Source organism: Xenia sp. Carnegie-2017, unplaced genomic scaffold, assembly GCF_021976095.1.
Source record: "Xenia sp. Carnegie-2017 unplaced genomic scaffold, XeniaSp_v1 HiC_scaffold_23, whole genome shotgun sequence".
In the NCBI taxonomy this organism is placed as follows: domain Eukaryota; kingdom Metazoa; phylum Cnidaria; class Anthozoa; order Malacalcyonacea; family Xeniidae; genus Xenia; species Xenia sp. Carnegie-2017.
In genome coordinates this window covers 4,640,911-4,655,166 of record NW_025813486.1, presented here as the reverse complement: position 1 = coordinate 4,655,166, position 14,256 = coordinate 4,640,911, and the positions used below count along the sequence as shown (strand labels likewise).

General features: G+C 33.2%; 1 protein-coding gene across 7 annotated transcripts; it reads left to right on the top strand.

The window, feature by feature from the left end:
* Window positions 1-2,576: 2,576 nt before the first annotated feature.
* On the top strand, window positions 2,577-13,169 carry LOC124448711 (TNF receptor-associated factor 2-like). 7 transcript variants are annotated; one of them, XM_046999654.1, is made up of 15 exons: window positions 2,866-2,879; window positions 3,246-3,288; window positions 3,866-3,909; window positions 4,611-4,757; window positions 5,567-5,719; window positions 6,277-6,748; window positions 7,088-7,237; window positions 8,492-8,670; window positions 8,866-8,917; window positions 9,448-9,546; window positions 9,617-9,781; window positions 9,864-10,019; window positions 10,636-11,287; window positions 11,677-11,823; window positions 12,632-13,169. In XM_046999654.1, exons 8-15 carry the CDS (start codon window positions 8,525-8,527, stop codon window positions 12,868-12,870), a joined length of 1,656 nt encoding a protein of 551 aa, XP_046855610.1. In that variant the 5' UTR covers window positions 2,866-2,879; window positions 3,246-3,288; window positions 3,866-3,909; window positions 4,611-4,757; window positions 5,567-5,719; window positions 6,277-6,748; window positions 7,088-7,237; window positions 8,492-8,524; the 3' UTR covers window positions 12,871-13,169. The 7 variants fall into 7 exon arrangements, with proteins under 7 accessions (XP_046855611.1, XP_046855609.1, XP_046855610.1 ...); XM_046999655.1 differs by lacking the exon at window positions 3,246-3,288 and having other exon boundaries at window positions 2,577-2,879; window positions 3,857-3,909; XM_046999657.1 differs by lacking the exon at window positions 2,866-2,879 and having other exon boundaries at window positions 3,241-3,288; window positions 3,857-3,909.
* The last annotated feature ends 1,087 nt before the right edge of the window (window positions 13,170-14,256 follow it).

The window sequence follows — 14,256 nt, the reverse complement described above, 5'->3', positions numbered from 1 at the left end:
CCAAATTATTACAAATTGTTTTGAAAAGCAGTTTGTATTCCAATCCTATTCATAAAGGAGTACGCTGAACAAAGTGAATAATGTAAAGAAAATAATGAGTGCATAAGCATCATAAAACTCTATCACACTAAAACTTGCAGCGACAACGAGTTAGCACATGAAACTGTATGTGAAACTTTTATAGTGCTGTGACTTCCCAATCGTAATACATTTCAAATATCATTAAATAAGAAACAATATATTCTGATACCATCTCCAATTACGTATACGTATATTCTTGCCTTGCAACCATTCCACAGTATAAAAACAAGCAGTAGTCCTACTCTAGAAATTTTTTGTTTAGCGCATATCTTATTTGGCATATCTTTTATGGCCAATAGGAACGCTGAGATGGCTTGCCGCAGCCAGTAATCTAATTAAGTAGACAGCACCAAGTTGCACAATAGAGTGAGACTATACTGTTTGTTTCTATACTATGACCATTTACTTAAGGTTTACCAAAAAATGTCAACCACTCGCGTCGATTTTAACAAAGGATTTTTCCTTATTTACAATGTAAATGTCCTCTAACATGGCGAACATTCCATTGTTTTCTCTCTCCCAGGGGAATGGCTGCACACCAAATATTCATTACGATAAAAATTACGTAAAAAATCATACACTCTACACGTTTAGAGCTTTTTCATATGAGTCTCCCCCCAAGACTCTCAAGAAAGCATAAACACAAGTGATGACATTATCATTCGTGAGATTTCAGATTTACAATGTGCAGTTGGCCCAAGTTTCTACATTTCGTATGTTCTGTGTAGATGAATTTTCCCATTCAGTAAGGGCTGTTCACATGAGTCCAGTAGCCAGGATTCAGCGAAGCGTTAAATCATTTTGGCAAATGGAAAAGACAAATTCTCTATGCTCATAATTTGCAAATTCACAAAACCTTTAAAATGGAAAGAAATAACTTAGATTGATTAGAAAATTTCCATTAAAACGACTTATGACGCTTAAGAAAAGGTTGTAAGTTTTGCGCTTAAAGTTTTTACCCCTTCAATGACTCAAAATCATTTCATGCCTCACTGAATCTTGGTTACCAGGCTCATGTGAACAGCCCTTACTGAATAGGAAATTCATCTACACAGAACATACGAAATGTGGAAACTTGGGCCAACTGTACATTGTAAATCTGAAATCTCACGAATGATAATGTCATCACTTGTGTTTGATATAAACTAAAAATCATGAGCTTGAACAAAATGCTTCATTGGTTTTGGGTGGTACCCAAGTAAGAAGATGCACAGATAGATTTTCACATTTGTAGGTTTTACAATACTAGTTGAAAACGAAAAGCCGTTAAAATCTTGTTAAAATTAACCAAAGATCAAAACCAGACGTCGTACATTGACAGGTCGATAAACTAAAAGCGCGTAAGGAAAATGTTATCAGGGTGAGTGTTTATTTGAACAAAAATTTGTGAATGTTTTATTTGATCAAGCTTTTTTGTCGTCATAGAATTGTTGCACAATATTTTATGTGCACATCATTTAAATGTCTTTCACTTGAAGACGTACATCTGTTTGATTTTATAAAGTGGAAATTTTTATTTTCTACAAATGAGTTTTAAATTTAGAAGACTTTACCATAGTTAAATCTAAGAAAAGTCAAATGATAAATTATAGCAGCAGCTCATTGTAAATGCAAAATACTGCAAGGTTGAACACGTTGTTTGTTGAAAATTGCTAAAGTCAGCAGAAAGATACTTGAAATTAAAATATTAACAATAGGATCAGCAGTTATGTATTTTCAATTGAAAGTTCAAAGTCATCTCAGTGACGTACGTCGCTAGCTCGATAAAGCTAGGGGGGAGGGGTGATTTTATTCATATTTTCAAGTTATAGCTAATCCTGAACGAACAATTGATTTCAAAAGAACTTATTACGGCAAAACATGCATTGTCGAATTTTTGCTTACCTATCAAAAAATTGTAAATATTTGCGCACAAAAGACTGATGTTTTGTCAAATTCTAAACATGCTATAAAAAATGCAATGTGTGTATGTTGATTGAATGTTTTGACTAGCTGGAAAGAATTTAAAGAAGACTTTATTTTCTGTTAATTGCGTGCGTTGAATTTCCTTTTATTAATATTTTTGGTACAATAGGGTATGAGGTTTACCATTTTTGCAATGACCAGCTTTATTTTTAGTAAAACATACTGTGCTTAACCTTCAACCACAAATTTCCTCATACTCGCCACCGCGAAGAAAATCAAATACCACAGCTTGTTGTGAGAATGAAGATCATGTAGCCAAATTAAAATCGGGAAAATTTCCATTGCTGTATAATCAATGTATAAATAACTTTGCCATAGTAGATTACTGTCTTTTGAATTCATTTTGTAGCGATGGAAATTTTTTCGTGTTTGATTTATTTTGACAACGGTAAGCATTTCTTGAATGTTGGAATTTTAAAATAGCTTCCTCATGCGTGCAATTTGTTCTAATGGTTTGGGGAATCCCTGCGTAACCAATGATAAATATTTTAAACATTTGAAAGAACATTTTGTTTTAAGTTATTGTCTATCCCTGTGATCATTCACTTTGGACATCACCTTACGACTGATTACAACGCGTGAATTCCATGTTCATACAAGTGTAATTCGTATGAATTATGTGTTTTGTGCTCTACGTAACTGCGAACATATAGTTAGCATGTATATGCAAGCTATTTCAACTTCTCCAACGGAGATAGCAACGACGAAAAGTTTGTGCAAACTGAGAAAGAAGGACTTGTGGTGAAAGGTGAACAGAATGTGAATTTCAAGCCAGTGGGTGCAACCATGTTGAAGAAAGGAAACTTGGACTTTTCACACTGTCACGGTGAATGGTAGAGTTCTAATTAAACTGTTATTAAAATTTTATTAAACTCGTAGTAAAAATTAAAGTACAATGCATTCCACACTAGAATCAAATTCAAAATTGCTAGGAAGCACTTGCACTTCGTGCTTGCACTTGCAACCTAATTTTTCGTTTCTTTTAAACTTTTCCGTATGTTTCCATAACTCTATAGAGACAAGAAAAATATTTGTATATGCTAATAACATCATGAATAATATAAACAACAATAAATATTATACATTATTTTAAATAACAATCAAACATAGATTATTTGAATTCCAAACGCTGTTATAATTAGTTTGTGCTATCTAAGCGCAATGACTGCTTATAAATTTTATCTTCCCATGTTTGTCAGAAGTCTTTAAACCTACAAGGTTAAGTACCTGCCAGGACAGGAGGTATGTTTAACGTGACAAAAACACGAACAATATTAATAGTAACAGTGAGTTAAATTGTTTACGTTGTGTTTGAATTGCAATAAAAATTACATTATAAGGCCACAGTCATAGATTAGACGAATACTAAACTTTCTACAAATAAAGGATATTTACACCTATATAAGTGAATTATTTTGAGATTAGTTATTATCGCTAAATCTTCGATTTTACGTGACATTTTTTATCATAAAAAGCCTTGGATTTAGATATCATCAACAACATTACGAAAGTTAGTATTCGTATATCTTTTTTCCTGAGTGCTGTTGTTCATAACATTCATGAGAACGTTACCTTGCTCATGTAAAGAGAAGATACCTTCTTAAAGACTGTTTTGAATTCCTTTTTGCTCTATTGGGATACTTTTGTGTAATCGTATATTAGTTGGGGATGAAATAGATACTCTATTTTGATAATCGAACGAATTCCTCGGATTTATGAATTTAAAGCCTAAAGTTGGTATCAACCCTAAAGTGGGGAAGTCCCTAGCCAATCCCAGTCAACACCCATGACAGCCATCTGTCTTTAATAGATGATTTAGAAACCGTCATTATCAACTGCGAAATTAGAGAAACTCTTGGTCAAGTAAGTGTTATGTGAAAGTCATCATGCAGTTAATAAAAATTAAATATATATAGTATGCGTAAAAGATTGTTTCTCTTCCAACAATCTACTTTCATAAATCTGGATTCAAGTAAAAATTTTGCAGTTATTAACTGGATTTGGATACTGTTTGCACTACTTAAGCACGTTGATTAATAGAGTAATACAATCATTCATTGCCTTTGAACTTTCTATCAAACGTATTTAATACATTGTGCTAATACGCGACAGAATTGAATCCTGATTACTCTGAAACATTTTTGCGCAATTTTGAATAATTCGAAAGCATTTCATTAACGACTTGTAGCATTTAAGTTGTACTTTTTGGTAAAGATCAAAATTTTTAAGTGTCTGTTATGATTTTTGAGAAAGGCAAGTGGGAACCAGTCGTATTATTATGAGTTTTAACATTATCTTCTGAATTTATCGGATTTTTTACATTGTATTTTTAATTTACCATTTAGATTTTGTTCGTTATTTAAAAATGTAACATTATTTCATTTTTAAGACTGAGCTAATTTCTCCAATGAAATATAAGATATTTCTGGATATTTTTTTTGATTTCGCTATACTTTTAATTAATTCAGACAAACGTACATAAATGCTTACTATGCACTTTTTTAAAAAAAATTCCTGTCATTTTTTATTCAACACATTTCTTAATGTACTTAGCTTTTGTTTAGAAAGCCTGGAATTGAGATCAGTAAGAAAGATCTAAAAAAATTCGACGCGAAACACAAATGTACTTTCTGTGGATTCTTGCTGAACAAGCGAATGGAAGCAAAGTGTAAACACTTCTTTTGTCAGTCTTGTGTTGAAATTATTCTAGGGTGAGGCATTTTGTATTTAAGCCGGCCATTATGCAGCAGCTGTGCTTGATTAGAATTGTGTGTAAAAGACTATCAAAATTCATCATTTGCTGATTGGTTTGAAACAGAAGTATAATGAGATCTTCCTGTTTATAGGTATGATTGAAGCATTGTCTCCAAAAAATGACGCTTCCAAAATGCATGATTATGTACTATTTATGTAGGCTCTTGCGATAAGGAGTTTTATACCCTCGCATTTCCGAATATATGTTTTTTGGCGGCAGAACGTCAAATTTATCGGTGCGCGTGTGGCATGGTACGGATTTGGGCGTATAGTTACCAAACATGTATTAAAATTTCGCAAAAATTTACCGAGGCATGAACATTTTTTTACGAAAGAACATGATTGGGAGTCGGGCACGCTCCTGACCAACCCGTTTGCAACGCCCCTGCTTAAGTAACATTAAAAACAGAAAATTTAGAAGCGTTTTAGTTATGACAAAACCACGAAATGCTAGTCATTACAGTTAATTTTTAACAAGGTGAAATGCTTTTTTATTATTTGTGAGTTTTGATATAATTGGACAAAACCCATGTAGGTTTCAGCACACCCGTTCACAAATGATGAATTGGAAAGTATTTTTCTGCATCGTCCTTCTGACCGGTGTAATTGGTCTGGTAACTACAAAAAATGGATGGTTACTTACGCTGAAGAATCTCTAGTCTTAATAGTCTCATTTATCTGAGTCATTCTCAGGATTTTGAGTGCGTGCTCATTTTGAGTGTCCACTGGGTGACTGATATTATTTTTTATTTTATTTTACACATAGGATCACATAAAAGACACATGTGAAAATGCACCCGTAATATGCAAAAATTGCAAAGATAAAATACGAAGAAAAGATATCAAAAACCACGAGGAACAATTTTGCCATAAAGTAGACACTGAAAATTCTCAAGTCATTGGATACAACCATGATAAAGTAAGAATGTTCAGTGTTTTTAACTAGTTCATATTAACGACACAATGTACGTTGCTACGATTTCATTTTACTTTCAGGAGGTATTTATCATATTTTGCATTTATGGGCCCAGGAAAATCGATAATTGGGGTATCCACTTTCATTTATGCATGTGATAATCCTTAAAAAACGATGGATTTTAAAGGAATGTAATACTGCTATCATGCATATATGAATTCCCCAGTTAGTGATGTTTCTACGTCTCTGTTCTTGCATATACTTTTTTATAAACGATTGGTATATCCTGATCATCTGAGATCATTGATTTATAGATGATTTGCCTTTTTTTACGTTTTGCTGGCAGGCAGATTTCGTCGAGTGCTTTTGGACAAAACGAGCAACAATGGTTAACCTCTTTTAGCATATATCTGCCTGCCATCAAACATAAACAAGACATGTCATCAATGTAGTGGAAATGTGTTCTTTACATAAAGTGTCCACCAAAAACAATTAAATAACTATAACATTTATTTTAAAGTAAGCACTTTTTTATAATTTTTTTTGTTTTTCTTCCATAGATTCTAAAACGAAATAAATTCCGACAACGATGTTAAACCAATTAATTGATCATTGAGCAAGTTAACCTAAACTATACTAATTCTTACGGTATTTTCAACCGTTTTTGATGCAGTATGATGGAATGGCAATGGAAGGTCCTTTTGTTCAACAAAGAGGACGTTAACTGTAGTGATTTAGCAATTTACCTGGGATATTTTGTTACGTAAAAAGTATCCAGCACATGTTCTTTAAAATTAGTTCATTTTTTCTCTTTATTTGCACGTTTATATTCTAATCTACTACATGTGGAAAACTTAAGTGAATCTATCCCTATTATGTTATGGTTCAGTGAAATAACGGTTCAAATTTATTGGTATTCCCCTAAACCTGTTGGGATTCCCCTTTAAATAGCAAGTGATATCTGATAAGCAAGCTTGAAGATTTGTGAAGGAATAGTTATTTTTATCTCCAAAAATCGTCTTGGTTTTTAGTGTAAGTATTCGATGGATTTTTAATAATGATAATATTTATTTTGTGTAAACGATGGGAGCTACAATGAACGTCATTTGCACACAATTCACATTCTACAAAACATCTCAATAAAATGACACTGCATGTAGAAAGCGCCGCATTGTTTACCTTGTATTTTTTTCATCAATTTGTATAAATAACTGTTTTTCATAAAATATTGATTACCCCAAGTGCGGCCCTGCTGATATCAAAATATCACCATTTACAATGAAGGTCATGACCAAAATGTGCAATGTGTTGACAGTTTGCTCATGATAAGTTGCTGTCTATCTTTAACTCGTCAACTCTTATCATTCTCAGAACAAATTCAAACAGGAAGTCGAGGTATAAAGAGACGTGTGTTTAATTTTATCGACTATCGACGTATTTGGAGTTTGTTTCTTATTGTTTGGAGTTTGTTTCTTATTGTTTGGAGTTTGTTTCTTATTATTGGAGTTTGTTCCTTTGCAGGTAAATAGTACTGTTTGTTTCATCAATTAGGGAAATCCCCGTCTAGGTATTTCACCAAATCTTTTTATAAAATAGACGGTAGGGGGTAGTGTATTCGCTTCGATTCTAGCAACATGTTTTTAAGTGTTTATCACCAATTTTGGGTTTTTATTGTGTAATTTTTCAAGAAGTTTAATTTATCAAGTTTTCTATTAGTCCTTACAAGCAAAAAGAATTTACAGAAGTAATGTAGCTCGAACATAGAATTAAACAAAACAGCGCACCAAAGTTACTGGATTTCAGGACTACGCTTTTAACAAAGATATAGAAATATTAAATTAAAAATTAGGCATTTACACAGAGTTTAGTGTGAACCATTATTAGTTTATGACTGTTGAAACAATGCGCAGATAGCTACAAGAAAAGTATATTGTAATATGAACTTAAATATTTTTCTCAGACGTATTCCTGAATTCTAGTCCACAAATGTTCACTCTTTTTTTCCCAAAATCTGTATTTGAGCAATTTTTAACTTTGGAAATATGCATATTACGCAAAAAAATTTGGAAATTGTTATACAACGTTATGAGATCTATCATTCGGAATCAATAAAATCCAACATAATGTCATATGCAATTTAGACAATTAGTCAATATAGCTGATAGTAAACAATGTCGTTTTTACAAGTAAGACCCTGGAATGTTTTTTGTCCATTACAGGATGATTGTCTTCGGCAAAGTTGATTTAAAATGTTCATCATAATTTTCCTACTTTTCGACAACTTGAAATTTCATTCCCAACATTACTATACTCGGATCATGTCTTTACATGTTGTATAAATTAAAGACTAATTGTTAGATTAGGTGCAATATAGAGCCAGTAAAAGGCTACATGATCTCTAAATTAACAAGTCAGTCAAGACATAAAAACGGTTAAGTCAGCAGACAGGCGTCATCATGTTTATTTAAACTCGCGCTTTCATTTTCCAAATGTTCTATATCATGCAACCTACTGAAATTCAAAATCTGCACATGCGCACGAGGATTGTTTGTTATGGTGTTGTAGTGCTAATTGACAAAAGAAATGATCATCATAAACCTGGCTAATATATTGTCTATATCGAAAAACAAAAGATTAGTCTTAAATTCTCACAACATGCAGTCAAATGATTACATTCAAACGTGGGAAAATAGAGAAAACCTGCTTCCACTTTCGTTAATCCGAGTGCTTGTTGCATGTGTAAGCTGCTCATCCTGTTTATTTTTTTAATGTTAGAAACAAATTAAGTCCAAATTGCTATCAAGTAAGATGCCTGGAACAAAGATTCGTGATGAAGATCGAAAAAAAATCCACCCAAAATTCATATGTACTTACTGTCATCATCTTCTTGTCAATCCAAAGCAGACCTCGTGTGGACACTTGTTTTGTGAATCTTGTATTGACATTGTACTTGGGTATGGCAGTTTATCCAAATTTGACTATTTTCATGCAGAAAATAATTTTGAAGTTCTAAATTAGTGTTTATCATTGTCATCGATTGAAAACAGTGGCATGAATACTGTCATTTGGGTGTCTCAACATATGACTTAGCTCAATTTCACATACATTACTCATTTCAAAAGTTTTTATATTCATTGTTCAATCTGTAGATGTTCTGATCCGAGATGTCCTGAAGATGAACGAGAATTAAACCAAAACGAGGTATGTGAAAAGTAGGTTTTAACAAAAGATTCCACAGCTACTAACAATCGTAGCTTCTAAATTAAAATTCACAAACAAAAAGCTTCATTCGGCGTGGTCTCACCACTTACAAAATTATTGCTAAAATCGACTTTATCGATACCCATGTACATTAAATTTCGTGTACTAGAACCAGAAAATCCCTTCGCAAACGTATGTGCTAAGAGTCAATTAGTTTCATTTCGTTATAATTAGCCTAAAAATTATCGACACAACTATGCATAGCTATCTCCCTCGATTTTTGTAAATAAGAAGTGAGACGATTATAATTTTAAGTTTTTAATAACACAAGTGATCGAACTTAAATTTTACTCCAAATTTTATTCTTACTTTTGAATAAAGTTCTTATTGTAACATATAGCATACGATTAGGAATCCTGGGAAACTTTATGTTTTTCAATAAGTCTGCAACATGTTTTCCCTCATTTACAGACTAACTGCGTTTAAACTTCTTACATTGAATATTATTGATTTCTATGAAACCTATCTAGGTTTTCCCGGATGCTTTTGCAAGGCGTGAGTTGAGAAGGATTCGTTTACATTGTCCTTCTTACAATTGCAATTGGTTTGGTACCTACGAAGAATTAGAAGTAAGCTGCACCAAGAGAGTTGTAGTAAAAATTGTAGGCATATTATTAACGAAAGCTTCTTTTTTGTCAGGGTCATTCTCAAGTTTGTGAGCATGCGCTCATTAGCTGTGTACACAAACAATGTAACATTCAGCTACCTCGCTCTCTCCTTGATGAACATTTGAAGAATGATTGTGAATATCGAAATGTGAAATGTGAATATTGTGGGAAAGATGTCCCTTATGATACACTTAAGGTAGGATCTAGCTGTGGCTGTGCGTTTATTGTTTGCAACCACAGAGTAATTTTGGATCTTAATATTTTTCGTAAACATATAGGACCACTTAGACAATATTTGTGACAATGCACCCGTACCTTGCAAGTATTGTAAGCAATTGATACAGAGGAAGAACATTGAAAACCATGAAAATACAACTTGTGATGAAGTGCCGACTGAATGTGAATTTCAAGCTATTGGATGTAACCATAATAAAGTAAGAATCTTTGGACTGTTTAAGATGTTTATGCATGTGAACAAAAACATAAGTAAGTACACCACAACTATAACTATAAAGGACCAGATTAAGAATTATATCCATAGATTATAGACATACAATGATTATGATTGTCGTAAAGTTGCTATCGTGCATCTAACGGTATCTTGTGTAAAGCCTACAAAGCGTGAATCCGGAATAACTATTTTCTGCATGCATCGCTGTTTTAGAAATCAAACAAATTGAGAAGTTCTAATCTGCTAACATAAAGACGTTTTAAAGCTAAACATATACGTCTTAATTACAATCCATTTATGTCATTGTTCTCAGGTAGTTCTATTTTACTTAAAGCATTCCGTTGACAAACCATAAGTAAAACGTTGTCTTAGAATGGAAGCTATCCCGATACCCTCTAACCCCGCCATATACAGCTAGCCCATGTCATAATCTTTAACATTATTAAAAAAACGGAGAAATGAAATTCATTGCAAAATCACATGACCTCGTGCTTGGTTAGTAAGGTCTTAATACTTGCACACCTGTGTAGGGCTTTTGAAAGATAACAAAGTTGCCTTTTAAAAAATGTGCTGCTGTTATCTTTGTCTTTTTTTTACAGACTTTAAAACGAAGGGAGATCCAACAACATATGAAGGACAATCTAATTGATCATGTGAGCCTCCTGTTGCGATATGTTATCGCAATTGTTACGCAGTTAAGTAACTATATACCACCTTCGGAATTTTCTATTTGTGGTGAAGGCATGGCTGACCGACCCAATGCTGTTCGTGCCAATCTCTCAGAAAAACTTGTGATGTTAGAAGGTAAACTTACAGATCTCAAAAATTGGATCGACAATCTCAAGCGTCGTGATGGTAACGATAGGGACGCCCAGTTGTATGAAGCTGTTTTCTCAATTCGTGAGAGGATCATGTCCCTTGAGCGACAAATGAGAAATAATTCATCCATCATACAACGGATTCGCGAGCGTTTAGAGCAAATTTACGAGTCATTGGCGCGTAACGCGCAACGTGGCGCCTGTTCACTGGGATCTAACCAGGCTATACACAGCTACAACGGTACGTTACTTTGGAAAATTGATAACTTCAAGAAGAAGAGACAGGACGCCATTAATGGTGTAAAAACAGCCTTGTACAGTCCACCATTCTACAGTTCTCAATATGGTTACAAGATGTGTGCTAAGATCTATATGAATGGTGATGGTTTTGGAAAAGGAACTCATTTATCTTTGTTTTTTGTTGTTATGAAAGGTTTATTCACTTTTATCGTTATTTTTTTGCATTTGACTGCTCTAAAAATTAAAGCATTTTTTGCCAGCTACATATAGATAACAGGTTATATACATTATGGTTGTAGATTCAGTTATTTAACAAGTGTTTGGTCATCAAATGTTTTATATTTAATATCAATAGTTTTTTCAATTTTTCAATTGCAAAATGAACATCCACATCAAATGTTGTCATGGTCCTTTGAATAACAACAGTGGTCGATGTTGAAATGCCATGTTTTCTTATTGGTCTGTTGTTATGTTTAGAAAGGGTTGGGAGTAAGAGAGGAGAAATACAAAGTTAAAGTGCTTTGAAAGAATTTATTATAATAAATTGGAAATATGCATTTACTTTTTTTTAATTGTTTCTAGGTGATAACGATGCTTTTCAAACATGGCCATTCCAAAAGAAGATCACAATGATGTTAATGGATCAAGGAAATGGTGATCACATGATTGATGCTTTTCATTCAGGTCCTCAAAGTTCGGAAAATTTAAACAATCGCCAGTATATTAAAGGTGATACACTGTTTATTATGTTAATTGTTGACTAAACATATCTTTCTAAATCGTATCTGATGTTGAGAAAGGTTTTTAAATTTAAAATAGTTTTTTACGCTTTCCACACCTGTAATTGACGTTATATGAAAAGTAGTTGTTGCCTAAAAGTCTTACTTATCACGAATTCGGTTGAAAAGTGAAAAGCTTGATAATTTTTTGTTATTGAGGTATTTGGATGAAAAATATCAAGTGGGTATATTGTTTGAAATCAATGCATTGCTTTGATCATGTTCAATGCCATAATCTTGGTAACTAGCTACGTAGCAGTTGTAGAGGGTTGTGAACTTCCAGCGTTTGTCTGCTTTAAATTTGCGTTTGTTGATTTGTTCTATGACTACACGTGGTTTGTGTGGGATATTGCAAACTATAAAACTAAATTTTTGCAGTATTTCACAATGTACGATACACAAGGTTTTCTGTTGGAGTGGTTTTTTAAAAGTTGGTACTGACGGAATCTCGAACAGATGCATGCTGAACAATCCTTTTCAAAGGAACGACTCCAGTAAACATATAAAATACTCTGAAGAGTATTTTAATTGCTGTCAAACATTGCCTTATTTGTTACTTTGTGGTTTACATATTATATTTATGTTAAGAGATATTCTCAAATGCTCTGAGATTCGGCATTGTGCGTAAATAGCATGTGTTTTAACTCGAGCACGATCCGAAACAGCATCGAAACTATTAACAAACTACTACAGATATTAGAGCTTAGGAATTTCATTCTTAATATGAGAAATTTACTAATTTTTGTTATATGTCTTAGGTGAATACAAAGCTGTTCAAAAGTGGCCATTTCATAAAAATGACGCCACGAAATTGATGAATGATTGTGATGGTAAACACATGGTTCTTGATTTTCATTTAAATGGTCAAAGTTCCTCCCTTCACCGACCTAATTCAAATATCAATGATTCTGGATATCTGCTTCGTCGTTGGCCGTTGGAGTGTTTAAGTCAATTTGTTAAAGACGACACCCTTTTCTTTGTGTTATTGATTAATTGAAATATCTGAATTTTGAAAACAAATCATGAATATGGTAGTTTTACACTGATTTGGAGGACGTCTATGATACATATTTTTGCTAAAAATTTCACCAACTATTGAAGTGCTCTTTGTACGTCACTCGAGTAAGTTTGATAAGACGTCGCTGCTGTTGTGAGTGTAGCAAATTCTTTTTGGCCGTGCATGAAAAATTTTTGTCAACAATAAAGTTTCTTGAATTAAGTTAACCAACCTCTTGTCAAGTAAATTTGTAATAACAGCAAATAGTTTGCTGATTTATAATAAACCAATCCAGATAATTTTGTCCACATAGAAATTAATAACACGTGATGAGTAAAAATGATTTCGGTGATGATATTAAAAAATAAATTAAATAGGCTTTATTAACTTGCATGAAACATAATGAATGTATTAATTATAAACAAAGTAGACAAGTTTGAGCTAGTCATTTGCCCATCACCGCGCCACATTTTGTTATATTATAATGATTGCAAACATAACTGTGAATCGCTGGGTATTTTGACAAGATAATGAAGGATTTTTGCTTGTTGGTTAATATACTGACGAAGTTTGATTCCTGCACTAAATCTAAAGAAATTTGCTAACCACTTCTAAAAAAGTAATAGTTTCCTTTTCCTTCTAATGCTCAGTGTACCAGCACAGATATGCCAACGCCAGAGACAATACAACAAAGAATTCTTCTTCTATTGCTAAATCTACATGATGCTCGAGCAAAGTTTGACGTTTGAAACGGCCTTAACTTTGCTTTCATGCACTTATGTTTTGTTCAGGCTATAATGTGGTTTGTTCTCATATCTGAGTGGACAATAGTCGACCAGGTGGAGACGCAAACTTTAAACATTTCTGGATACTGTGATATTTAAACACGATAGTGCTCTATTGCGCTAGAGCTTTGCTTTTTTGGAGTGATAAGAACACAGAAGTATTGGAACCTGAATGTAAGTAGTCGAGTTGCCTGAGAAGCTTGTAGAGCATGTGAAACATTTTTTCGTGGTGCTGAGAAAAATGAACGTGAATGAAAACGTAAAATCAAACGTGAGTAAAATGTGAATTAAAAATATAGGTATAGGTTTAAAGCGTGATATCTAAACGAAAACGATCGTTTTGACTTTACGAGCTGCATCTGGAAACTGCACGGAAACAAAGCTGTATCTAAATGCAACCTGTTGTGAATTCGTGTTGTAAGGCTGAAATTAGGCAGAAATTTGTTCGTATCAAATCTAGGCCGAGAGATGGAAGTAAGGCCGGGAGCAAAGGCTTACTAGAAGATTGATCAAATAATTTAGTATGTGACTATGAATTCATTATTCAAATATCATACAAATGAGATCAGAGTGAATTCGTCAATTGATTACAGAGAGTTAG

Coding starts and splice junctions, on each gene's coding strand:
- LOC124448711 (XM_046999653.1), top strand. CDS start 8,525: ATGCCTGGAACAAAGATTCGTGATGAAGATCGAAAAAAAATCCACCCA. Junction 8,918..9,447: donor GAGAATTAAACCAAAACGAG/GTATGTGAAAAG, acceptor AAACCTATCTAG/GTTTTCCCGGATGCTTTTGC. Junction 10,020..10,635: donor TTGGATGTAACCATAATAAA/GTAAGAATCTTT, acceptor TTTTTTTTACAG/ACTTTAAAACGAAGGGAGAT.